The sequence below is a fragment of the Anser cygnoides genome, chromosome 4 (assembly GCF_040182565.1).
Source record: "Anser cygnoides isolate HZ-2024a breed goose chromosome 4, Taihu_goose_T2T_genome, whole genome shotgun sequence".
Lineage (NCBI taxonomy): Eukaryota > Metazoa > Chordata > Aves > Anseriformes > Anatidae > Anser > Anser cygnoides.
Window position 1 is genome coordinate 15737708 of NC_089876.1, and position 27586 is coordinate 15765293.

Consider the following 27586-nt stretch of genomic DNA (forward strand, 5'->3'; position numbering starts at 1 on the left):
ACAGGCTTATTAGCAAAACAAGATGTTCAACCTGAATCGTTGCCAAAAGTCTGTATGAAGGCTCACCCACCCGATCCTTTATTTCCACAGTTGCAGATACGATGAGACTTAGCAGACACCAGCGACCGTGTACCCTACGGGTCACCTTCAGAAACCTGGCTTCTGGTAACATTTCTGCCCTGTTCCTGAAAGCTGTTGTCGTGTCAGTGCTTTCCATCCATGATAGTTCCTCTTAATTTAATTAAACATGCATACTCCCAATCTTTTTATCTTCTGTGACTGTTTACTTCTTCCCATGATCTCCTTTTTATAACAGTGTTCAGAAATAGGAAACAATTCAGCCGTCTCTTTTCATGTGATTCCAGCTATTAAAATGCTGCAGTAACAGACCTTCAGATGTTATAGGGGCTGTTTATACGGGAACAATTATAAATAGGTCTAGTAACAACTCCATTTAGTACCAGCAATGTTGCTTATTCTGGTCGTACTTAAGGTACTGATACAAATGCTAACATACGAAATTACTTTTTAGCAATTTGGTGCAGCAGCAAAGACCTCCTCAGATTTTATAGGAATGATACAAATTGCCTCATTCCTATAAAAATTACAAACTGTATATAAGACAATCCACATTTCTACAAACTGACAGCATTGCTGACAGATTTCTGCCATTCCAATTATCCAGACAAGCTGGTTGTGAGCATTTAACAAGCAGATAAGTCATCCCTCCGCTGCCTCTCTAGCCAGGGGTTAAGGCTGGATTTCCCTTCAAGCAGTCTCTAGAACAATCTTAATGAAGCCTTGATATTCCTCTTCTGTTCTGCTACAGAAGTATTAAAGCATAATGGTAACTTCTTAAATAAAGTTATGATTTGCCTTCTTACTGCAGTTTCACAATCTGCCTTCTCCAGACTCAGAACGGATGCCTTTCTATTCACGGTCTGGTGAAAAGAAAAAAAAAAAAAAAAAAAAAAAAAGCCTTTCTGCAAATTACAGCTGCTGAGAGGTGACACTATATTTTACTGTGCTGTTTCCCACTACTTTTCTCAAAAATTGCATGCTAAGAAGTTTGCTGAAGCTTCTGTTGATTTGTAAAGACCATCTGTAAAGAATAATACATAATCATCCCCTCGGTACAGTTTGGTTAATAGTCTGAGCATTTTCATGCACTGGAAAACAGAGACAGAGCCTGGAAAATAACTGGCTACTAACTGCTCACTTTAAGGATTTATCCCTACGTGACCAATGTCAGGGATTTTTTTCAGAGTGAAATTCATCTAAAAATGTTTTACTTGTTCGAATGTTGGCATATAGGCTAAATTAGAGGTTTAAGATATCTCTTTAGTCATCAGAGAGTCAGGAATATAACTTCACTGCTCTGATTCTTCCGTGTCCCAAGGAGCATCTGTGCCTCTCCTCTAGGGACAGAGGAAGTACACAGAAATTGGTCTGATTACTTAGCAAAGTTCAGTACTTAAAAGTTAGGGAGAGTGGCGTTCTTTATTGTATTTCAATCTGAAATAACCATTCGTGATCCTGCAAAAAGATGCAATGAATATTCCTTTCTCAAGTCACTGCAGTACTTGGGGTGAGTTGCTGTCTGCAGGAGGTGCAATCACTTCTTATCTTTCCTGCAGTTTATTCGCGACTCCCTTTCCCTCTTATGTAAAAGAAACAGTTGAAAGAAAAAGAAATAATAAATGAATAAAGTCTTCTTTAGCAGCTTAAGGAGGAGAATCTGACTCTTTCCCTTTAAAACCCAGAGGCAGAGGCTCCCCGGGCAGCCTGTTGCTAGGGGAGGCTGCTGCCTGCAGTCCTAAAGCTGCTGCATCAGAAGGCCCAGGTAGGAAACAAATATTTTCCTTCAGGCCTGTTTAAATGTCACTGTGCTCTGCATGCATTCACGGATGAGACAAATTTAAGAATCCAAAGCCCTTAAAGTGATGTCCCACGTATTTTTGACGTAATTTGTTTTGTGAAGAGGAGTTGGGAGAAACTTCCCCGTGTTTGTTTTGGGGTTTTAGTGCTTTGGAAACAGCCAGCCTCTGAGCTCATGGAGAGCTTTAGCGCTCAGTTGTTTACTACCTTGTTTTAGTGCCTGCTCTACTACTTAATTTCAAGAAATGCTAGCAAATTGTTAAAGAAAGTGGCCATAAGGGCCGTTTGGTTTGTTGCCAGCATTATCCATTTTCATGTGCCTTCAGGAAAGGCTGTCTAAATGTGATACATAAAGTTTGATATGAAAAAGTTTTATGTGCTGAGTAGTACAACACTGCAAGAAGCTGCAGCATTTTTATTTTTTTGTGCCATGAAGCTGGTAGTTGATGAAACTTGCATGCAGCCAGGAAATGCTGCGATTCCCAGGCACGTCATCCTCAGTGCTGGTGCAGGATACTGGGGGAACTGGTGCTGAGGTGAATGCAAAGGTGGTTTAGGAGTCACGTTTGTCTAACAAAGCCACTTGGTTAGGTAGGGCAAGATCAGTTCTCTGTGCAACTTGAGGAAGCTGTTCAGCAACCTGAAAATCTTTTGGGGAGAGTAAGGACTAATGCTAGGCAGGCGATAACAAAGTTATTCCTCCTCTGCCCATTCTGTTTTTGCAATAGGTGTCTTCGAAGAGCTAAAGAGGGATGTGGAGATCACTCCTGCCTGGGCTGGAAGCAGTCTTTGAGCAGAGTATGCGGGAGCCTTTACCCAGCACAAAGAACTGATGCAGAAATAGGATGATTTGTGCAGGCCTCAGTTAGCGCTCTTTCTAAAGGAGGTGTAGCCAGGTGTGGAAAAGCATCCTGTGTTTTATTCCTGTCAGCTGCTTCACAAGAATTTTAAAATCCAGAACAAATTACGCTGTTGTGAGTGCTTTGCACTGGTGCAGCACTGTTGGTGCAAGCTTTTTGTTGGGAACACATAGAGCTGAATTTATTGTCCTGACAATTAAAGGTGAAGCAAGACAGGAACATGAATAGTAGCAATGAGTCGTATAATTATGAAAATTCCCCAAACATTTGTAATCAAATACTGCAACCTCATAGTGGAAACAAAGCTGAAGTGATTTGGTAGATTCCAGCCAACCAAGGCCAACAGTGAGAATGAAAAAAGGGATTGAATGTGTCTGTGATCTGAATCTTGATGATGACTTTATGGACTGTGGTTGGATTATTTATATATATATATTAACATGCAATGAGAGTCTTCATACAGTGTATACTGGCCCACATTATTTAGTCACATAAAATAATTTAACGGATCCATATATTTTGAATCATTCCATTTAAAATAATAATAATAATATTATGACTGTACATTAAGCAGTATCTTGTTTGAGCATTCAGGGTGCAAAGGTTACATGGATGTATCTCATGATCAGTGTGCACATATTAAAACCTTTCTCTTCATACAGTAACTGCCTAAAAGTAACTCCTGCGTTGCCTCTGACAGCCAGGTGCCAGCCTCTGAGCAGATGAACCTCAGTGAGGAGCCCCAGATGATAATCATGGAGGTCAGCGTCCACTTAGTGGAGAAGAAGTTATGGTCATTTTTCACTGAGTGATGGGATTTTCTTTTATATATGTAACTAAGAAAAGTGTAATAAATAACTTGAGTGTCTGGTAGGCTCGTGTTATCCCCTAGATCCATATAGTCAGTACCACTGTGGTTAAGACATTTCTTCTCAGAAAGAGCAGACATTGGAACGGGTTGCCCAGGGAGGTGGTGGCATCACCATCCCTGGGGGTGTTCAAGGAAAGGTTGGACGTGGTGCTTAGGGACATGGTTTAGTGGGTGACATTGATGGCAGGGGGATGGTTGGACCAGGTGATCTTGGAGGTCTTTTCCAACCCTGATGATTCTATAATGCAGGTGGGCATGGTTATTGTTTCTGTGCTAGAACACTGCATTCAGATACCATATGCTGTGAAGTATGTACTTTTAATGTTTTTTAATTCTATTTTACATTGAGGCAAGTTAGATGATTACACTATATTCTAATTTCTAGTTAAACACATTGACTCGAGTAAGTTAGGAAAACGTGGTTGTCCTGTCTTCCATCTGCAGAATTACTTCAGAAGCGATGTTTAAATCGTGTCTGGAGAGCTCCGTGAGGAAGAACCACTTCACGTGTGAGGACAGGAGCTGCGCACACACCGACGGACCCCCTCATACCCCCTGCACTCCCCTCAGCACGCAGCGGCACCGCGCATGCGCGCACATGCGCGCCTTCTCCCGCCACTAAACACTCGGGCCCCGCCCGGCCCCGCTTCGCCTCGCCTCGCCGCCGCGCTGCCCCCAGGACCCCTCCGGGACCCCTGCCCGGACCCCCGGCTGCCGGAGCCCCCCGGGCGGAGCAACGGAACCGCGCCCGCATGGCGGAACCGCCGCCCGCCGCCGCCCCGCGGCCGCCGCGCAGTGAGTGGCTGCAGCGGGCGGGGTCTGTGTGAGGGGGCGGGACCTGAGGGGGGGGGGGGGGGGGGGCGCACGGTGAGCGAGGTCCTGGCAGCTAAGTGCTGGCTGGGTTTGGGTCGTTTTTTGTCCAAAACGCGAATTCTTTGGAAATCTGGGCGCGGGGTCCTGCCGGTGCCTTCGGGCTGGATGTGTGCTGTCGGAAGCAGAGGCCTAGCCGCGCGCCTAGGGGGAAGGAGCTCGCTGGCACCGAAGGGAGCCTGTAACGTCTGTGGGGCCGCTGCGGTGTGCGGCCGGGGCATCCCGGGGCCCGCCTGCACAGGGTGAGCAAGGGCGAGTTCAGAGGGGTACACAGGCAATAAACCCCAAACACGCCTGGGTATAAACATCCTCGGGGTTTTCACCCGAGCACGCCTAGGTATAACCGGCCTCAGGTTTTCACCAGAATCCAAGTGAAATCTGTGTGTGGTCCTTAAGCTCATTTTCTCAAAATATTAGATATTTTTTCCCGACATACGCAATTTAGAGATGTTCCCAGCTCTTCCAAGACCTTTGTGCGCGTCTTTTCCTTTCCTTTCGAGCCTTACTGTGCCTGCTTGTGCTCCGGAGTGATGCGCTCCTGGCTGACTCCAGCACCTTTCAGAGAGGATCGCACCGGGAAATGAGGAGACACCCCCTGGTGATGCCTGGTTTCTCTCACAGCAGCTCACTTCCCGAGGATAAACGGAGCGGCGTGGCAGTGCTTTGAGAAGAGAGCTGACCATTAGCTTATTTATGATAAACAGCTTGTTGTCTTAAGTACTTTGCTCTGTTATTCCTTCTTCTGAAATCCTCCGTTTCTGCTCATTCTGTCTCAGTGAAAAGTGCTGCATGCAGCGTTCTGAATTAAACTCTATCACCGCTTTACTTACAAGCGGTCTAATGTATAAATCTTTTTTTCCCTTCCCCTAAATTCACACATCTGAAAATTTGAGTAAGGCTGCACCTTGGCTTGAAGTCTTCATTAGTCTACCACAAACTATTTTCCACTTGTTTTCGCCTGGAACTCAGTCTGACAGATTTATAAATGATTCTAATGCTCAGTTTTGTATATACAAAACTTTTGAATAACCTGACACTGAAGTTTGGGAAAAAGTAGGTTAGTTTTCAGTTCCTTGGTACCTTTACTATGCTGATGATCAGCATACACGTTTCTGTTTATCATTGCCTTGTCAGATGATAATTAACCATTTATTTATATATATATATATATATATATATATATCCCCTTGCAATTTCCCAGGTGCCACAGAGAAATTCTGCATAGCCTGTTTTCTCTGCTAGCATGCTTGGGTTTTGTTTTAGTGCCTGTGCTAATACATTGCCTCTATTCCTATGGCTCTTTAATTTCTCAGGGTTGTCACTGTATTAATTCATTGTTTATAATAAATATGTGGTGTGAAAAATACACACAGACACATGCACACACCTCTTCTATGAAAAGGGAACTGTATCTAAATACAAGTGGGAAGTAGGTAACATTTGTGGCATTTTCAGTTTGTGATGTCCCTCAAATACTTGGTTTCTTTCATGCCACATTATATATTCGTTTTCTCATTTCTGGTCCCAGTATGGCAAGCTTATCCTGAAACACATCCATTAGCTATTTCTTCGCTTCATAGTCACAGCAGATGTTGCTTGTCCCCATTAGTCTTCAAGTGTTCAGTCAGTCTTTACCCTTTTTTATGCACTCTGATAGCAGAACAGTACTGTTTTCCTTTGATAGCAGTACGTGTGTGCTTAGATGCCTCTAGACCTTTCGTAAATCCAAAGACTTGGCACTATGTCAGTCAGAATAACAAATAAGAATTGCAAAAAATGAATTCTTTTAAAGAAAAAGCCTGCATCTGATACTTACTATGGTGAGGTGCTGGGACAAGTACAGTGTTGCAGTATCCATGAAAAATAGAAAGGTGTTTCTAGCACCCATGGTGGAAGCTGTCGTTCCCTATTTCTTTTAGGTACCACTGGTGCTTGGTCGTGGCATAAGCATTGGTCTGTGTGCTTTTGCTCGTGCCTGGCTTATGCATCCCTTTCAGGTATGGGATGGGCGTCAAGATACTTGCAGCAGTTCAGGGTCTGCATAAGTGCAGAGACCAGGCTCAGGGGAAATCGAGGGACAAATTTATTAGATGATGTTTTTAGGTTCTCAGTTCTGCTTAACTTCAGTTTGACTATCCAGCTAGCTCACTGTGTCTGCCTGAAGTAAAATACACTGCAGGATAATGATGCTTCCCACGTAAAATGTGGTGTGTGCTTCTTTGATGTAGGCCTTGAAGGGGTGATCCTGCAAAGCAGGTGCTCTCAGGGATGTCCTTTGTCTTCTACTTCGTATATATATATATATATATATATCTTGAAGTTAAGCATAAATTACTTGGCTATAGAGCCCATTCACATAAACAGAAGAGAAATAAAGCAGTAAAAAATAATTCTTAAGTGGTCCTTCTTTCAAGTAACGACAGGATCCCACAGTAATTGATGCATTGAATTAATTCTACCACAACTATTAAAGCCTTAATATGTTTTTCATTATATATAGAAAGTGTCATTCCTCTGTCACAAGGAATTAATTCATTCATAAAAAATTCTTCAGCATACTGAGCATCGATTCTGGAGGTGCTTAAAGTGATGGAAGATTTTCTGCGATAATTTTGCATGTTTACGCAGTTCACTTTAACTCTGCTTGTCTGGAAACATTTACAAGGAATTGTCGAGTATTCAGAAGATTGAAAGCAGATACTTATCTGTTCTCTAGTTTTCAGAGAATTGGAATGGAATTGAATATTCCAGTCAAGTAAAATGTTTTCACACAGTAACCGTACGGAAAACAATGACAGAAAAAAGTCATAGAAGGGAAATCAAAAAGTAACTTAGTCCATCTTCTTCCCTAAAGTATGTTCAACTCAATTTAAGTCTTGATACCCTATTTTTCGTTTGTATGGTTTGTTTTTAACTTAAAAGCTTGCACTGATGAAGACCAAATGGCTGATTCCAGGGACTAGTCCAATGCTAGAAGATCCCAGAAATTACAAACCTTTTCCAGTGTGTAACCACCTTTCTCATAGCAATTCAAGTTCATCATTTCCATCTCCAGCAAGCACACGGTGCCATTCTGTGTGCAGCGACCTTTCGTGAGCTTGAATTTGTTAGAAATGAATTTTTTCCTCTATTACAAAAAATCTTCAAACTTAGCCTTTCTCCAAATGTGACTTCTGATAGGCTTTGCTTGCACATTTTTTACATAGATATACATTATATCATCATTCAAACCATTAATAAGTATTTTAAAGGTATTAGATTAAGGCAGAGCCTGAAAATAGCTATACAATACCTGTTTTGAATGTATTAACTGTTACTTGCTTACCTTTCTAAATGTGGTTTTCTAGTGACTTGCATGCCTCCCTCTTTTTCTACCCTTCCCTGTAATTTCATCAAAATATTTACTAATGAGAAGCACTTTCTATAATGCATGGTCATAAGCTTATACCTTTTCCAAACTACTAACAGTCTGTTTGAAATACATGTTGAAGAACATTAAGTTGGCTGGACAGATCTTGACCTTGGCTAATCTAGGCCTGCTGTTGTTTATTGCTAACTTTCAAATGTTTACAAATAGGATGAATACTTTTTTTTGGTAGAATTTAAGTTAGATTGACCTGTTCATGCTTCTGTGCTTCTTTCTATCTCCCACTTTTTAAGAAAAAGCAGTTGCCCAGGATTTTGGAACTTGCCCATCCTCCATCATTTCTCTGCATCGCTGACTGCTCTGATGCTATTTCAGCCACTCCATTGGATGCCCTGGAACAATGAGTTTCAATTAGCTGAGTCTAATGAATATTTTTGTAGGTCTTGTTCTCTGTTCTGTTGTTAGTTCTCATCCTGTTTTTACTGGTACTACATTCCTTCTTAGAAAAGACAAAATTCAGGCAGGCTTTCCTGTGTGTCATCTCTTAGCATCTCTGCCGAGTACTTACTTGCTAATTCTTGTAGTATTCTGCCTAGTAAGGAAATGGATGTTGGATGCTCCCTCTTCTCTTGGTCTTATGCTACTGATATTTACTTTGTGCTTTTTTTTTCTCTTCTGAAAGTTGCCAGATACAATGAAAGCTTTGTACAGATACGGGTAGTAAATTGTGTGATTTGAAAAGATTAGGATACACCTAAGCTCTTTGATGTTTCTAAGTAGAATCAGTGATAGTGTGGTTTGGTCTTAACGCTTTTTTTCATTTCTAAATGACAGTGGATTATCCTAGAAATTATACTAGTGGTCATCCTAGAAATTAGATCGCACTCTGGTATAGTTGCTAGCCTCTAAATATTGAAGTTGTATGTTCCAAATACAGTGTTTTCTGCCACCAGTAAAGCTCTCAGAATCATATCAAATCAGCTGCAATGCGATGTATGTTGTGTGACATTACCATTCCTAAGCCCTTAGCCTCTGCTGTTTTATCTCCTTTTCATGAATTTAAGGCCTTATATAAGCCTGAAATCACCCTTTACTTAGACCTTGGCAAACAGTGTCCTTTCCGAAGGACAAAGAACAAATCAGTGTTTGGCTCAAAGAACTGACAAGCGTTAGAATTATATAAGCAGAGATAACTAGAAAAAAACTTATTTGCTTAGAATGTCATGTGGTCATAGGTTAAAAATAATTAAAAAGCCATGCACTGCAAAGCACAAATGTGAAGAGAGTTTTCTCCTGCTAAATATCTTGCAGTTTTTCCAGTAAAAGAGCCAATGTGTCCTATGTGGAACAACACAGCTCCTTCTGGAAATGAAAGCTATTTACAAAAGTTCTGAATAAAAAAAAAAAAAGGCAAAATGAGATCTGAGTATTCCATGTACGAGAAGGGATATAAAACGTTTGTCTTTAAAAAGTTACTATTGTGTGTATCAGCTATGCATTTCAGCAAGCTCCTGAGAATTTCCAGGTGAGCTCCAGGACTCCAGTGAGACTGAAGAGGCTGTGCAGATGGGGAGACAATTAATTAGGTCTTTGAATAAGAAAAGATTCTAACTGATCACTTTCCAGGCTGTTAGGTATATAAAAGTACGTTTTCTGCTAAAGGGAAGCTTTTTTTTTTTTTGGGGGGGGGGGGGGGGAGGCTTTTGTAAAGAGGATAAGCTTGACTCTTTCACAGTGATCATGCAATCCATTAGAAGAAAGATGGGTACCATCTTACAGCACTATGCAGAGGACAAATGTAATTGTGTTTAATACATAAAACCGGTGGAAGTTCCGCTTCTTGCTTATATGTACAATCTCCTTCATAATACACACAATGTTTTTCATTTCCGTTTCAGAGGAAGGTAGGTTGTAGGTATCCACTCCGTTGTATTTCTGCCCTCTGTACTGTAGCTTCTTTGTAAACAACTGGATAATTTTTCATCCTTTTTATTTAGAAATTGGGGAATGCAATAGGGTATGGGGTCACACTGCCATTCTTCGTTTGAATCTACCTGAAGAAATCATAATCTAAGAGGATCTGACGGGGGATATAAAGGGAAGGAATGCCATCAATCCATCAAATGAAAAGGAAATCATGATAATTCTGATTATTTAATGAGTTCTCATTCACTTTTAATTTTGGGAAGAAAAAAAAAAAAGCCTGTGCTTTTTGGGGGCACCCATTTAAAGGCTGCAACAGACAGTAGTTCTCCTTTCCCATGACCACATGATCCCAGGTTAGTGTCCCAACCTGGTAGTTACTATACAAGAATCTAAACGTATGCCAGTCATTTAAAACGCAGTCTTGTAAATCTCATGGGATCAGCAGAGAATACTTGATCCCAAAGGATGCAGGGTTTTGATGAGTTCTTGGGAATTGTCCTGGTTCCAGTTAGGACAGAGTTAATTTTCCCTCATAGTAGCTGGTAGGGTGCTATGTTTTGGATTAGGATGAGAAGAGCGCTGATAACATGCTGATGTTTTAATTGTTGCAGAGCAGTGCTTACACCAGGCCAAGGACTTTTCAGCTTCTCGCTCTGTCCTGCCAGCGAGCAGGCTGGGGGTGCAGCAGGAGCTGGGAGGGGACAGACCCAGGACAGCTGACCCAAACTGGCCAAAGGGGTATTCCATACCATCTGACGTCATGCTAAACAATATATAGGGGTGGCTGGCCGGGGTGGGGGCCGGCTGCTCGGGGATAGGCTGGGCATCGGTCAGCGGGTGGTGAGCAATTGCATTGTGCATCACTTGTTTCTTACACATTATTATTATTAATACTATTATCATTATCACTATTATTATTATTGTTATTATTATATTCCTGTCTTAATAAACTGTCTTTATCTCAACTCACCGGCTTCACTTTCCCGTTTCTCTCCCCCATCCCAGAGAGGGAGGGGGGAGGGTGAGCGAACGGCTGTGTGATGTTTAGCTGCCAGCCGGGTTAAACCACAACAGGAATGGAAGTTGGGTTGTGTTTTTTTTTTTTTAAATCATCCCCTGGGGTGTACCCCTCTGGTGGTGGCCTCCGGCTGGACTTAGCACTGCTGTGGGTGCTAGAGGAAACAGTGCTGAAAGTCTCAAAGTCAAGATAAACAACATCCACTGATTTTTCCCTTCATGAACTAACCCAATTATCTTACTGTAGACGGTTGTCACATTGGTCAGGTGTAAGGTGTTCTGTTTGGTTTTTTCCCTTGATAAATCCGTACTGATGACTTCCAACTATCCTCTTGTCCTTAATACATTTGGCAATGGTTTTCAGGTTTATTTGTTCCATTGCTTTCTCAGGCATTAAGGTGAGGCTGACCAGCTTGTATTCTTCCTGAAGGCAGGAGTGATGTACACTCCAGTCTCCAGGAACCTCCCTTAATCACCATGGTCTTTTAATTGAGAGTGGCCTTGAGGTGACATCAGCCAGCTAGCTCCCTTGGCACTGACGGGAGCATCCCTTTACATACCATGGATTTGTGTGCACCCGGTTTGTTTAAATGTGGCCTTAGTTGATCTTCCTCTACTAAGGGTAAATTTTTGACCCAGACTTTTCCACAGGTCTCTGGAGCCTGGTATTCCTGGTGGCAAATCTTATCAGTAAAGCCGAGATAAAGAAGGCACTGATTAACTGGGTTTCTTTTTCACTGTGTCCCCTGTCACTATGTCCCCTGCCCCATTCAGAGGTGGGTCTCTGTTTTTCTTAGTCTTCCTTTTGCTCCTAATATACCTGTAAAACTCTCATCTTGTTGCACGTTGTAATCCATTCAAGTCCAGGTGGGTTTTGGCTTTCCTAAACCCTGCGTGCTTGGACAGTGCCATAGTATTCCTCTCCAGTCACCTGTGTCTGCTTCCATCTCCCGTAAGGTACCTTTTTGTACCTGGGTTCAGCTCGTTTATCCATGTAACCTCCTTGCTTGACTTGCTGTAGGTGGGGATGGCGTGCTCCTTTGCTTGGAGAGTTGATCTGTTGATTCAAGGAGGATGGCATGAGCAGAGTTGCGAGTAGCTTGTGTGAAATGGTTTTTAGTTAAAGTTAGGTGATGCTGTCAGTCATACACGGGGCTGGGTAAAATTCATCTTATTCTCTTGGTTGTGTTAGAACGATAGCACAAAAATGCCACAGGTTAAATTATTAGTTTGTCACCACAAAAAGCAGATAGCCCTAAATTGGAAAAGGAAGCAAGTCTGTAAGTACTCTTGCAGTCACACCTGTATCAGGATTTATTGCACATCACCATTCAAAATTTGATCTGGAAGCTCTAAGTGCATATTAAAGGCCAGATAATTATTTTTCTGTTTTAACAGCAAGAAAAACGTGTGTGCATTACTTAAGGAGGTTCAGAGTTTATTGTGAAAGCTAGATCCACTGCAACTAAAGGCATTTAAATAATAGTACATAAAGTTTAAATTGTGCAAAAAAAAAAGAAAAAAACAACAAAAAAAATCTGATTCCTTCGCATTTCTTCATGCTTTCTGTTGGGACGTGGGATTCTGTGTGGGATAGTCTTATTTTACATAATTTTAAGTTTCTGTTACAATACAATTTAAACATGTTACTGTGTTCTCTCCGTTTCAGGCTTGCCGCCTGCTCCTTCTACATCAAGGGCAGGCTTTGCGGAACTTTCTGTCAGGGAGCGAATGAGGGAGAAAATAAAAGCAGCGAGGGTGAGAGTCTTTCAAAAGTCCTGTTTGTTTCTCTTTACTCTTATAAGTACCAACAGCTTCATTTTGCTTTCCTGGTGTTGTGTGTAGCTGATTGGGATATTTGCTTTTTTAATTCTAATGCCAAAATTCATTTCATCAGTACAGTTACTTTCCAGCATCTTTCTCATACTGTATTTTTTTCCTAAAGTTTACATTTCAGCTGTTTGTACTATAAAAGCTATCTTTTTTATAAGAAAAATTTAAAATCATGACAAGATGTTTTTATGTTTTCCTCAAAAAAATTTACCGTGCTGTTTTGAAATAAATTGATTTGTTATTAAGTTAACTCTGCAGTTTAATAAGGGGTATTAACATCTAGGTCTGTAAAAGCACTTAAGCTGATTACATAGTTAAAAGATTCTGTCCTTAATACAAGCATGCATAAGGTGTTGAGTTCCTGGGACTTACTGTCGCTTTGGTCCTGTTACATTTATGTTACAGTTGAGCATTATTTTTTGTTTGCCTAGTCAAAAGCAGAAGTCACTTTATCTCAAGAAGACCTCAGTCCACGACCAAGGCGTTTGAAAAACGTCAGAGAAAGAAAAACACAGGTCAGCCTGGATAAAGTGGTAAGAACGTACTCTAGATCTTGCTACCCTGATAGTGAGAAAGTAAATATGAAATGTCAAATAAATCAAAGACTATAGAAGATCAGCTTCATTTATTTTAATGTGATCAGAATGATATTATTGTTTGATTTAGTTACCAGGAACCTCACCAATTATTGCTTTTAATGTACATATTTAACAACAGTCACTTTCGTTAACTACAGTATAGACATTTTGTGAAACTTGTCATTTTCAGGTTCATGACTTGTGTTGTTTAAGATGCCTTAAAAGTATTTAAGTTACTGTAACAGAAAGGACTGCTCTATAGAAATTTGCTTTATATAAATTTGCACAGTGTAATTGCTAAATACTGTATATTAACTTTTCATTGCACTGTATTTGTATTTCCTTGACGCTATTTTATATTCTTTTTTTTAGTATAAGCATGTTCTTTGTTAGAAAATTAATTCTGTATTGAACAAATAACAAAGGCTATGCCAGTAGAATTTGCATACAGATATTTTTCAGAATTCACAAAGAGACTGCTTGCCTCTAGCAAATGTGTTCAAAAGAATTTGTATGCCCAGAAAATAAAATGTAAAATGTAGCAGTAACACACCTATCTGGAATTGCAAACACTGTGAATTATGCCTGGTTAAATTACTTTTCTGGGTTAGAAGTACCTATGTTGGTTTTGGGGAGGCCAGTATTTTCTTATAAAAAGTAGTTGTCATAATGGTCAGTTTAGTAGTATTGTTTTAATACATTTGTATTAGGAATTCATGGAATAAATAAGGTGGATATTAATTTTATATAAGGCATACCTAAACTATTCCACGTGTAGGTTTTGTTTCCTGTACTTGTTTACATTTGTATGAAGTATTGTTTTGTTAAATAAGTGGCTGTCAGATTGACAGAATTTCTTATTTTGCTGGATTTGCCAGATTTTCGTATTGTTATATTATGAAGTTCAGGTTGACTAGAGGTAAACTTTGACTAGAGAAAAAATCTTCTTTTAATTTAAGAATTCATGCTACAAAGAGCAAAAACAAAATGTTAGGTTTCTTTATGTTGGCTGAGCCTGATGCAAATCAATCTGAAGCACTTAACCTCATAGCCAGTGATCTGTCTTATCTGTTTGTGGGGACAGATAAGGCTTCAGAAAACAGGAAAAGGATAACCATGCTATTTCCTTTCTTCATCATCCATGGAGTTTCAGAGTAGCCTAGCAATAACTGCTTGAAAGAGAACAAAACAAATAAGGCACCCAAGCAATGGAGAGTACCTTTTTTGAACAATAGCAAATATAATTGTCCTGTTTTCAGCAGGAACTATAGAAGTAGCTGGTCTTGGCTCCTTAATTCCCTTCCCGGTCAGTACTGTCTGCCAGCAGCACCCTTGTCGCTGCTGCCAGGCTGGTGCTGTCTGCCAGTCTCTCATTTGTCTCGTTTCTGGGACTGGAAGGTTTCTCATTGTTGCCCCATTTCTCCCCCTTGTGGAGATGAGAATGTGGCTGCCTGTTCTCAAAAGTGCAGAAATGACTTCATTAGTAGTGAAGAATGTATACATTTACGCAATGAACTGTTTCTTGATGTTCTGCAGTCTATCTCTTGACCCATATTAAAGGAGAAAGGCATTAACTAATAAATAAATGTATCCTTTTAACATAAATATAAAATCAGTATAATCGTCATCACAGTGATTGTTTTCTTTTTTCTTAAGTTTTTACTATAAAAGTGCAACATCTAATCTGTTTTTTGTCTTTTATTTTTTCATGGACTCCTGTATATTTTTGTGCAGTCTGATGGTGATGAATTTAGAGAGATGCAAGAGGATGAATCCCACTTACTATCAAAAGTAAAGTTTCGTGATTCCGTCAAAAAGCTGAAACAAAAGTCACCAGTAAGTACCAATTCTGTCATTTCAATAACTGATAGTAGTTTAAATAAAACTTTATATGGCCTCATGATTCTGTTTGAATAAGCAAGCAGGATTCAGTCTTGAGCAGTGAAGAAGGTTTTGTTTAATTTAAAAATTCACAAACAGAATGTTTACAATTGAAGTGTAAAACGGAAACCATCAAATATAAGAATGTTTTTTTAATTAAAAACAAAACAAAAAGAGTAAATCCATTTGTACATAATTAATGGAACTTGGAGGAAACTTGGTCCTTCTATTTAATTCCTCTCAGTTGGATGTTACCAGCTGGAAGTTAAAGGAGCATAAGATGCTTAGAGTCACAGAATGCCACTGTTAATTCTTCTATTAGAACATTCATACTGACACTCAAAGGAGCCTGAGTCCTTCAGAGGCAAAATGCCATTATAAATTTCTCTTCGTATGGTTCATCTGCATTATCGTTATACAATGATATCTGTATTACAGCCAGAACTTAAACCTTTGCATTTCTCATTCACAAATTGTTTATATTTAAAATAATAGGCTGGTTAAAGATGAAATAAATAACTCTTTTCTATAAAGCATTACAAGAAATATTTCATGAAATGATAGTATAGCAACAGAAAATCTCACATATCATTTAAAAATACTTCAGTCAATTTCAGCATTTCTGTGAGCTCTATTTGAGATGAAATAGCTATCCAGTGGTAAGTGTTTGTACATGCTGTAATTGCTATTATTAATGGAAAAATACTTTCACTTGCCCTAAATTTATTATAAATGTCATATAAAAGTATCTTTGTGTTCTTTTCGCAGGTCCAGAATGATTTTCCTTCCGCTGAAGAAGCATATAATTTCTTTACCTTCAATTTTGATTCTGAACCAGAGAATGTAAAGGCTGGAGCACAAAAAAGAAGTGAATTAAATGAAGAAGAGGGGGCAGAAGAATATGTAGAAGCCCATGAGGAAGAACAGGAGGAAGATGAAACGGTGTGACCTGTAGAATAAATGTTAATATTTTTAGTCAGGCTTCTTGAATTAATTTTAATCATCTAATACAAAATGACAGCTTTTGATCCCTTAAAATTTCTTGAAGTATGCTTTCTAGAGATCTGTACTGTAAGAAACAGATGAACTAACAGAGATGTTTCCGTTTGAACTATAGGATGAAGATGTACGCCTAGTTAAAGATGATTTATTCATTATAGGGCAAACAGCTGAAGATCTTCTAGTAATGAAACCTGCTGACTGTGAAAGCTACTCTGAACAACTGCAAAAAGAAAAGGAATTTCTCTTCATCCCCAGCAGGCTAACAGGTATGAAGGTTGTGCTTAACCATTTTCTTCCTGGATTTTGCATAGCATGCCACCCTTTGATCTTCTGAAAAATCTTGTATCAGATTGGCAATAGAGAGATACTTAATTGCTGTGCTCCAACACTTATCATCCAGTTAAGTCTGTGTCTGAAAAAGTCTTACAAAATGGATTAAGTAGCAATATGCACACCTTAGCAGGTCATGGTATGGTATGCTAGCAAGTGAACTCAGGGCACATTGGTTGCTCTGGAGTATATCTTAGTGCCTTTTCCCGTAAATGCAAGGTGGCTGGCCCCTTTTTTGCTGGAATTTAGTTCTTACATTGTTTAGCCTATGCAACAGGTTATAGTATACACATGTACTTAGAGTGTAATTATGTACTTAGAGTGATTAATGCACTATATAATGTATAGTGTTTCTTCACTTGGCCACATCTGTAATTTTTTCCATATGGCAAGCTTGCCAAAGTCATATAAGTAACATTAGGATTTCTGTGATATAAGGGGCCATTTTCCCAAAACTTATTTTGTTTAATTGGAAATAGTCAGCACGGATCATGTCTCTGACTTTTTTTTGCCTTATTCCCATAGAACTGCAAAGCCCTTAAAAATAAATAAAAATAAAATAAATGCTTTATCATATCACTTGTTATTTAATATTTGAAGTGGAAGAAACAGAAATAAGTTTTGTAGTGGTATGTTACCAGAATGATATCAGGACAGCTTGGAATGAAATACCAAAATATTGACATTTGGTTCCTCTCCTTTTTTATGTCTTGCAATTGAGTTCTGACTGCTTCTAGTGTGGTCCACTGTGTTCTGATTCAGGGGATCACTGTTACTGTATTTATCAGCATAATCACTCAGTGTAGGAGGAGAGTGTTCCCTAAAAAGTACTGAGCCCATATGTGCCAGTGATATAATAAAGAATCCCACCTACTGTTATTGGGCTAACATAACTTTTTATACGTTTCCGTATTTTGTACATGACTAGCTTAAGCAAACTAGTAATGGTAATTAAAATTGTGCTTTATATGGGCATTGCTTAGAAACATTCACGTAGTCAGTTGTTGCTAAAGGATCACAAGGAATTTTCACTGTTATGCAAGCAGCATTAAAACTGAACTCTGCTAAACTATTTAAAGATTATTTATTTATTTTTTAGTAAGGAAATGTTTAATTATTTAGAAGATCTGTGACACTTTTGTGATAGAATTAAACTATGGATCTGTCCTGATAAAGAAAAGGACCTGTTCTTGTTATGTAATTATTTTTTCAGGAAAATTTTGCTGACAGCATGCTTAAAATGGAGTACCATTTGTTTCAAGAATGTCATAGGCTACTACAGAATTAATAAACTAGAACTACAGTTTTAAGATACTTAACGTGCTTTTATATTTATTTCTCATTAGTGCCCACTTCTCAGAAGATGCCTGGAAATGTGCAGCCTAGGTACCTTGAGGATGAGGGTCTTTACACAGGAGAAAGGCCCTTTGTAGCGCCATCTAATCAAAATATTTTAGAAAACAGAATTCTCAGACAGGAGCAAGTAAGTCACCACTATGTTCTTGGCTGTCTTTTTCTCACTCCTTATTTATCAGTATTTTGTTTTGTTATAGTTAACTAGGTGAATGGTCATGGTAATGTGTCTTTTGTCTTTAAAATGTTTAATGGTATTGGACTTGAGGAAGGTGTGTGTTTTAGTGTATCCCAATAGTTAGAGCACCAAACTGGGGCTTAGAAAACTGGTGTCACTTCATGGCTGTACTCATAGCCTGCTGGGGAACAAATCCCTTGTCTGTGCCACAGGTTATTTTCCAGTAGTATAGGGGTAATTATAACTTCTCCTCTTTATAAGAAGAGAGCAAATGATATGTGTAAAGACTGAAAATAAAAGTTAAGCACTGTTATATACTAGAGGATCATAAAGTAAGCAATGTGAAATGACATCTCTGTCCACTGAAGATAATGTGAAGTAATGTACTTATAGGTACTTATAGAGATGTAGTGATCAGACTGTAAGTGTAATTAAATATTGATATAGATTATTTGGAGATGTTGTAGACTCCTTCTAGGTTTACAATAGTAGCTTATGGAAACAGCTGAGAGGGTGCTCTGGTTATGTTTTTATCATGCTCTTGTCCTGTATACAATAAGGTGTATAGTTGTAATACTTAGTATATATTTAAGCTAGTATACAGCAGTTGCCGTTTATATTATGGTTCTTAGAATATCCCAAGTTGGAAGGGACCAACAAGGATCAAGTCCAATTCCTAGCTCCATACTGGACCACCCAAAAATCACACTATATGTCTGAGAGCATCATCCAAATGCTGCTTGAATTCTGGCAGGCTTGGTGCCCTGACCACTTCTTCGTGAAGTTCTCTGACTTCCTCCTGTGCTGGGAGAGGCACTTTTGTGAACCAGATTGGGTGTAAAATATTCAACTGGCCAGTTTCAACCCAGTTACTCTTTGGTGTTACCACATCTGTATTTCTGGTTCTAGGATTAGTTTAAAACAGGTCTGGGCGTAAGAGGGCATCCCAGCGGCTTTCAGCAGCAGCGCTGGTTTTAGCATTTCTTGAATCCTGTTCATGGGAGTAAAGGGATGAATTAGTCAATGTTTAACCTGTGAAGCACAGATGGCAATCAGTGCGTTAAGACACCTCATTTGCTTTCAAAGATACTATTCTTAGTTAGTTCAGGTTGTGGACTAGAAGAGTTGAGAGAGACTTTGATAGATGATGTCTCTGAGCTGCCATTTAGCTCTAAAATTCTTTGCTTTATGATTTTTATAATCTAATTTGAAGGAGTGGGTGGCAGTCTTGTGTAAAACTACAATTCTTTCAATTCTAGCAATAAGTGTACTTAAAGCTTAAGCAAGCTTGTGGTCCTGTGGTTTCAAAACTTATCTGTAATATATTTAAAGATTTCACTTTGGGGTCTTAGGAAAGTTTTAGTTTAGTCACAAACAGTTCATAGTCACCTTTTCTTTTGTTTTTCATAAGAGTTACAATTTCGCAAATCATTTCTTTATCAAGTAAGAAACAATATAAAATTTTGTCTTTATTTGTAGGGGAAAGAGTGGTTTGGTGATGATGGCAAAATCTTAGCATTGCCTAATCCAATTAAACAGTCTTCTACTAGGCCTCCAATATTTTCATTGGAAGAAGGCATTGCACCAGAACTTGAAACACTATATAGAAAGGTAGGTTTATTTAATATATGTTATTACTGGGACACTGTACGTCCGTTCTGCACTGATGAGCTGAAGAGCTTTGTGGTAAGAGCCGTTAGTACTGCTTTCTGGGGCTCTACAACTGTTCCTTAAATGTGTTCTACTTTCTAAAGTATATTCCACATGTACTTTTCCATAAAAGAACACACACAGAAGGATGAAGAGTTTAGCCTGGAGTACTGGTTGAAATAGTGAGGTTACAGTGCGTGATGGACTGCTTCAAGTCTCTGAATCACTAAGGCCACTGTGAAGCACCCTTGGATATTGTCATGCCAAAGTAGGGTAGTCCCTGTGTTAGTGTATCTGTACAGCTCCTCATCGTAGGAGCTGGTAGACTTAATGATCAGGACAGATGTGTTCTCTGCAGCATGAGAGAAATAATAGAAGAGCATGTGCGTGATACTCATTTTATCCTGATGGAAGTCCTCCAAAAAAGTCATTAAAATCATACTAAAAAAATCTGATGAGAAACTGCTGAAGGATCAGGTGGAATGTTTTTCATGGGCATTTATACCAGTCCTATAAGAGAGCTATGCAATAGCTGAATTCCCCACTAAGTCTTCCTTTTTCAAGGTTTTACAAAGGGGCAGCAATCAGCAAATTCCTAACAACTTCATTTTTCACGTTATAAGAATATCTCTGAATCTTTTCTGAGGATTTTTCTAAGAAGGGATCAGCAGTCATCAGGCAGGAAGCAGTCTTACCAGCATGGCAAACTCCCTCCTGATGGCAGTTACCTGAGGATATGAGCCATGATGGCCTTTAGGTTGCAGAGAGTTGAAGTAGGCTCTCTAAGATTTGTTGCTAAAAGCTCTTTTGGGGCCTTATTTATGTGAATTTCCCTGGCATTAGAATGGGGAAGCAAAGAACAGATTCCCTCTTCTGTGCAGTCCAATTTATCTATAACAAAAGCTGTTCTTAGAGAGCTGGACTGTTCTCTTACAGCTCAGTTCTCAGAGATAATAAAGCAATTCCAAAGCAACAGGTAAAAAGATGACTAGTGGGCTTTCCTTTTTCCAGTACAACACTGTCGTCGTCTTTGCCCAGCATAAGCATAATCTTCAGCAAAGCAGATGATTTTCTATTTCAGTCTCATATGGGCTATGGAAACTCTGTTTGTTTTTATTTCAGGCAATAAAAATGACAGCTGCCAATCAGTATCTTGTTGGACCTGGAGATTTTCAGGGGCCATTTCAATTGGATATCGATATTTCTGGACTAATATTCACACATCATCCCTGTTTTAGCCGTGAGCATGTGTTAGCAGCTAAACTGGCTCAGTTGTATGATCAGTATTTAGCAAGAAAACAGAAGAATCTTACCAACCTTCTCACAGACAAGGTATTTCTATTGCTTCATCGTAGCTTGTTGAGATAATGATGTGACAGTCTAAGGTAAAAGCTGAATTTGTTTCTTTAGAGTGATGTAATTTTAATTATGTCATGAATGGTGTTCTGTCAGAATAGTAGGAACTTAAGTATTTCATCTATGCTGCTTCGTGTTCAGTGCAGAACTGTATTTTTAAGATTATAGATTTCTGATTTTCTATGTAAAATGAATTCTATGCAGGTTTTGAGGTAAAGGGAATGTAATAATTACAGAAAATGAAATTTGCATTTTATTACTTATGCAGGGTATACAAAATGTTTTCCAGTGAATGACAGATAAGACTTTACAGGATTGTGTTCAGGGGTTCTGACAGGCAGGCAGTATTCAAGGTTTGAGGGAAGTTACTGAAGTTTAATTTTCAGCTGTTGGTTAAAAGTAAGATGAAGCAGTTTAACTTGCAGAATTCTACAAAAATTGACAAACCATTTCCATGTTCCTTTGTTAAGAATTAGTTTCTTAACTATTAAGAAGTTAAGTACGTGGATATAAACTCAGATTTTCATAATTTAAAGGTGATGATGATCCTCCACCTTAAGGGCTATTGTAAGGAAAAATAATCCTCATGTTTTTATAATATTGTAATTAGGGTCTGTAGTTTTTGTACATATACCAATACATATATATATGTATTTTGGCATATAGTGTTAGGTTTCAGTCCTAATGCTGGATAAATGTTTCATACAGTGTATAAAAATAATTCATTGGTATACCTAGTCTGGAGTTATCTTTGAAAGCCTGGCTTGAGTTTTCCATGAAGCAGTGGAATAGGACACTTACGTTCTCTATGTCTGCATCACAGGAACTAGGCCTGGAAGGGGTTTCATGAGTGTTTCCAGAATACTTTGACAGTATTGTAGGCAACTGCATGATACATTTTTCACAAAGTGATTTTAATGATATTTTTTACCCACCCTTCTGCTATTGACAAGCAATTTTAAAACCTGTCTCCTCTAACAAATGTTATTTAGATTGTTGTGACCAGATTGCTCTTCAGCCTAAACAATTCTTCCTCCCACTCTCTTTGCTGCCATTCTCTGGCGGACTCCTTGTCATCCACTTCTGATGCTTGCTCTTGGTATCTTAAAATAATTGGCCTTTCAGTCCTCATTTTGGGTTCAGTTACTCTTTGGTTCAGTTACTCTCTTTCAAAATTTGTTTCAAAATCTTTTTTTAAATAACAGTGAGATTCATTTTGTAGTTGACCGTGTATGTTTTCAACTATATGCTCACTGCTCTGCAGTTATATAGTAACTCTAGTTTTATTGGTTTGTTTAAAACACTTTGTTCCTTGATTTGCGACTTCATTGCTTCTAGTATGTAGTTGCTTTCGTTTCCTGCAGATCCATTAGCCATTCTGATTTTACGTTCAGTATTGTCCTTTAGAGAAACCACAGCAACATAACTAATGTTTTAGTTCCTTTTCATACTGCTCTTTGTTTTTTCTATTCTTGCCTTCACAGCCATGTATATCTTTTTGCATTCTCCTAAACTAGTTGTCTATCTTTGTGCTCATTTAATGTATATCATCTAATATTAGTTGAAGCTGTGGCCTCTCATCTCTACATTGCGGTTTCAGAAGAGCTTTTGAACTCTTACTGTTGTTCCCAGTTCTGTCGTGTCCTTAGTCCTTGTTGTCTTCCAGTTGTAACATGCAATATGTTATGCTTAAATTTGTTGGTGCAGGTGCCCAGCTTCTGGAACACAATCATCAAATCCACTCATTTTGGTTGTTCCTTCATTTCCTTATCTCTAGTGGCCCTTGCAGACATGGCAAAACCATAATCCTGTGAAGACAGAAGTGAAACAATTCAGAGTTTTTCAGTTATGTAGTAACTAACTTGTTCATATTGAGGTGCATTAAACTGTATGCTTTATAAATGCTATGCCATCTGTTAAGTGTGTGTTTGTTCATTTAAGCTGCACGCTTTGAGGAATGCTGTGCAATGTAGAATAGACAGTGGTGATGCTGGTGCTGCTGGTCCTATAGCACAACAGAGCATACCTGAGTACAAGTTTGAAATCAGGTAGGTATGGATTCATTGACTCAGTGCTTTTTAAAACTGTATTCCTTTTTCTTTTCTGTGCTGGTACAGCATATAAGTCATGTCAGACTTAAATTCTGCTGTAAATGGCTGTGGAATTTGAAGGCTTAAAAGAATTTTTACTGGTAAGTTGAGTAAAAAACAAGAAGAAAATATAGGTTAGGCAGAAATATTAATTCAAAATTGGTCTAATGTGATTGCTTATTGCTTCGTAATTGTATGTTTTTGAACAATTAAACTTTAAATAAAAAATGTTTTAATAAATGTGAACTGACACAACACTGCAAGTCATAATTTTTTTTGAACAAAGTTTGTTTTTTCCATCTTCCTCTTCCTTATTACACAAGACACTTGGCATCAAGTCTTCTTGATTCACTTCCCATTCTTAGGTATGTTGGTCATGTTTTTGCCAATGGGATAATATATATAAAATGGTAGAATTTTCTTTTACAAGATTACCGTTATTGTTCTTGGACAGTAACTGGATAGTAAAAGTATCTTCCAGTTTCTGGCTTGGTAAAGAAGGTTAGTATTAATTTTGGCAGATGGACAATGGTGATCTGTAAGTATAAGCAGTATAATAAAAACTAAATAATTTTGGAGATTTAAGCTGAACAGCCTTTTAACTAGTATATACTTAAAAATCTGAAAGTTTATAAAATCTGAAACTGGGCAATAATGTATTAATTTTAAATAAACAGAAAATTAGAGTTTAATTTCTGTAGTTACATAGTGCGTCCTAGAATCATAGAATATCCCAAGTTGGAAGGGACCTACAAGGATCATCAAATACAACTCCTGGCTCTGCACAGGACCACCCAAAAATCAGACCCCATGTTTGAGAGCGTTGTCCAAATACATCTTGAACTCTGGCAGGCTCGGTGCCATGACCACTGCCCTGGGGAGCCTGTCCCAGTGCCTGACCACCCTCTGGGTGCAGAACCTTTCCCTAATCCCCAGCCTGACCCTCCCCTGTCCCAGCTCCATGCCGTCCCCTCGGGTCCTGTCGCTGTCCCCAGAGAGCAGAGCTCAGCGCCTGCCCCTCCGCTCCCCTCGTGAGGGAGCTGCAGGCCGCCATGAGGCCTCCCCTCAGCCTGCTCTGCTCTGGACTGAACAAACCAAGGGACCCCAGCTGCTCCTCATATGTCTTCCCTTCATACGTATTCTAGACCCTTCACCATCTTTGTAGTCCTCCCTTGGACACTCTCCAGTAGTTCTGCGTCCTTCTACGGCGGTGCCCAAAAGTGCACGCAGTGCTCAAGGTGAGGCTGCACCAGGGCAGAGCAGGACACTCCCTTGCCTTGGCTGACTAGCAGTGCTGTACCTGATGCGCCCTAGGGTACTGTTGGCCCTTCTGGCTGCCAGGGCACACTGCTGGCTCATGTTCAACTTGCTGTTGACCAAAACCCCCAGATCCCTTTCTGTTGGGCTACTCTCCAACCTCCTATCCCCAGTCTTTACATGTAGCCAGAGTTGCCCCTTTCCCAGTTCCCTTGCTCTTGTTAAACTTCATATTGTTGGTGACTGCCCAGCCCTCTAATTTGTCAAGATCTCTCTGCAAAGCCTCTCCACCTTTGAGGGAGTCAACAGCTCTTCCCAATGTAGTAGCATCTGCAAACTTATTAAAAACAACCTCTAACCCTATATACAAGTCATTTATGAAAACGTGTCACATGAGTAGTTCATAATACAATTTAAAAAAAAATCTGAAATCTACTGTCAGTCTTGGAACCTGTGGGAGCTTACACTTACATGTTTTTTTTACTACTCTTGTTTGGGAGTTGCTTTTTCAAGTTTTCATCCATCAGGTATGCTGTCTTGTCACATGTTGGTGTCTGTGCAGGACATACTAGACTATGTCTATAAGGTATTATTTTTTTTACTGAAGGACAGTGTTTTCCTTCCATCAAAAAAGGAGAAACTTTTATTAATGTTTTAACACATCTGGTGGAGGATTGGAAGCAGGAGGTGTGCAGTTACCATACAGTACCTCAGAGACAGGAGCTGTCACCAGGGAAAGCATTAATAGTAATGAGAGGGCTCACTGTGGAAGGGAGGTTCTTGGATTCTGGCACCAACCCTAAGGCTTGCTTTGTTATTCTGGATATCTGAAGTGTTTTTCTAGGTCTTGTATACTTTAGTTTAGTGTCATACTATTACGAATCGGGAGAAACTTGGCTGAAATCAGTGGGATCAGTGTTGCGTAAGTAATGTGAGATGAGCTTGGCTGGGATTACTCAAGGGCTTTTCATATCTGTAATTCTTCTTGGCTACAACTCTGTTGTTGGAAGCTGTTACATATGAGGCTCAGATAGGCGCAGGAATTTTTACTGTCATGGTGTTTAATCCTAACTTGGACCATGTATGTCAGTAAAAACATCTGACCTGCCTTGTCTCTGTTTTAACATTGCATTTCCCTTATGGTCAATGTAGCACACTCATGAGAAATTACAGATGTGAGGAAAGTGTAGCATGGAAAATAATCTAATTACTTCCTCCGCCCTCCGATAACATAATTGTTGTGTTCTCTTTGCTGTCTAAACATCAGAGCTGTAGTTTTCCATCGGTTTGAGGAAGGAATGTTATCTAAATGCAGAAAAGCTTTGCAAATTTGCAATTTCAGACCTTCTGTCCCTATTTGCTGAAGAGGAAATCAATGCATGCTGAGGATTTCAGGTTTCTAGCTCTTCTGGGTGATGTATTTCAGCAGAGGTGATTCTCTGCTAAAAGGTCTTGCTTCCAAGTAGAATGCATTGAATGAGTGTAATTACTGACTTGTGTGTTTCTCTTTTATTTAAACTTCTCACCTTCTAGCTTCATCTGGCAAAGAAGAAAAGGTTTTTAAGCTAAGTAATATTCAGACTGTTAGCTAACAAAGTGAACAAGTTACTCGTCTTACTTTCTGTAAAGTCTGTATTTCAACTTTGTTTATTGTTTTTACTACTTCTGCTTGTGTTTTTAAATAATGTGTGATGTATTGCTTCTTCGAGCTGTAACTTGATGTTCCTTTTTTCCACACTCCGAATATTACAAGGAATAATATTTTTTTTTCATCTTTATCTTTTTTTTACATAGCATTATTTTTACTAGACATGTTTAGCTACCAGGATAGTACTGAAAGCAGTCTGTGTTGGTGCCTCATAGACATCAAAGTCTGTGTTGGTCATTAAAGGTGCTAATGAACATCTGCTTTACAAACAGATTAGAGACTAGAAATGTGAAACATTAATTCTGGGGCAAAAAAAGCCCTGCTAATTTTGTTTAAGTCCTTTCACAGCCCTACAAAATTCTTACATTACTTCATACATTACTACATTACTTCATCTTCACAAGTTCTGTTTAGTGGAGCTAAAAGCATGTTAAGTTTAAAACATATTTTGTAATGTATGATTGTAATAAGCATTACTTCATAGCAGCCGTGTCGGTTTCCTGGGCTGTTGTTTACATGCATTGATTTTAAAATGTTTTAATGATGTACAGCTGTAATAAGCATTTCAGAAGACTTAGATCTCTTGAGACTGAACCGTAATTCAAGTCAGATTGTCTGAAATTCAAGAGACTAGAGTACAGATAGTGCAGGAGACCAAATCCTGTCATCTTCAAGTTCATCTGGGTTTTATGTGCCTTGGATTTAAACCACTGCAGCCATCAATCAAATTGAAAACCACATCACTGGCTTTTGGTATCCCAACTTTTCACTGTATTGTTCCACTGAGTTATATAACTCTGACTTTGTACATACGTATATATATTTCTAGGCAAACCAGAAGACTTCGTGATGCTGAACAAGAGAAAGACAGAATGTTGCTTAAAACTATTATAAAAGTTTGGAAACAAATGAAATCCCTCCGTGACTTTCAGAAGTTTACCAACACACCCATGAAGCTTTATTTGAGAAAGTATGTTTTGATAACTCTTTGTACTTCATTTGTCAGTAGGGGAGCTTAAATGAGATTAGTCAATTTGGGATATGAAGGGTGCAAAAGTAAGGATTTGAGTAATGTCTGGCACTGGTTGAGTCTGCCAGACTATGAGGAGGAAGGAAAGTTAAGTAATTACTGTAACAGAAGGAAATTTCTGAAGTCTAATGAGTAAATAAAAAGTAATAATATTAATTTTGGATGGTAGCTGTCTGCTGTCAACTATGTTAGTATTTTTCAAAAGGATGTGCTTTTGCTAGAGTTAAATTAATGGAGAAGCGGGCTTATGCTATATGTTATAAATATAAATCTAACGTGTTAATTAATACAACATGTTTATGCAATTGTTTTGAAGGGAAGAAGTTGATCAGAGATCAGATGAAAAAGCGTATGAAGCAGAAATTCAGGCTGAGATAAATGAATTAATAGAAGAATATATGGAAGAATATGAAAAGAAAATGGAGGAGTACAGAACTGAGCTACAAGAGTGGAAATCCTGGAGGAAGGCACAGGTTTGTTTAAATCATTGTTTCACAAAAAGTACGTTATTACCAGGTGTACTCAAAGTTTGTCCTTGTAGTACAGAAAAATCAATTTCAGGGTAGGCATGAATAAATTTTGTAATGTATTTGGATATATTCCGTCTACTT

The 27586-nt window shown here is 38.9% G+C and overlaps 1 protein-coding gene across 7 annotated transcripts in view; it reads left to right on the plus strand.

The window, feature by feature from the left end:
* The first annotated feature begins 3384 nt into the window (after positions 1–3384).
* Positions 3385–27586, plus strand: part of CC2D2A (coiled-coil and C2 domain containing 2A) — a 59472-nt gene continuing 35270 nt past the window's right edge. Inside the window, exons 1-13 of one of the 7 annotated variants that reach the window (XM_066995662.1) lie at positions 3385–3499; positions 4054–4404; positions 12459–12547; positions 13054–13155; positions 14935–15036; positions 15850–16023; positions 16199–16349; positions 17760–17896; positions 19424–19555; positions 20717–20926; positions 22892–22998; positions 26775–26915; positions 27292–27448. In XM_066995662.1, coding sequence (XP_066851763.1) covers positions 4362–4404; positions 12459–12547; positions 13054–13155; positions 14935–15036; positions 15850–16023; positions 16199–16349; positions 17760–17896; positions 19424–19555; positions 20717–20926; positions 22892–22998; positions 26775–26915; positions 27292–27448 — 1545 coding nt within the window. In that variant the 5' untranslated portion in view covers positions 3385–3499; positions 4054–4361. Of the gene's footprint in view, positions 3500–3978; positions 4405–4526; positions 4722–10573; positions 10613–11154; positions 11566–12458; positions 12548–13053; positions 13156–14934; positions 15037–15849; positions 16024–16198; positions 16350–17759; positions 17897–19423; positions 19556–20716; positions 20927–22891; positions 22999–26774; positions 26916–27291; positions 27449–27586 lie in introns of those variants that run through there. The other 6 variants (XM_066995660.1, XM_048080797.2, XM_066995661.1 and 3 more) reach the window with 6 other exon arrangements.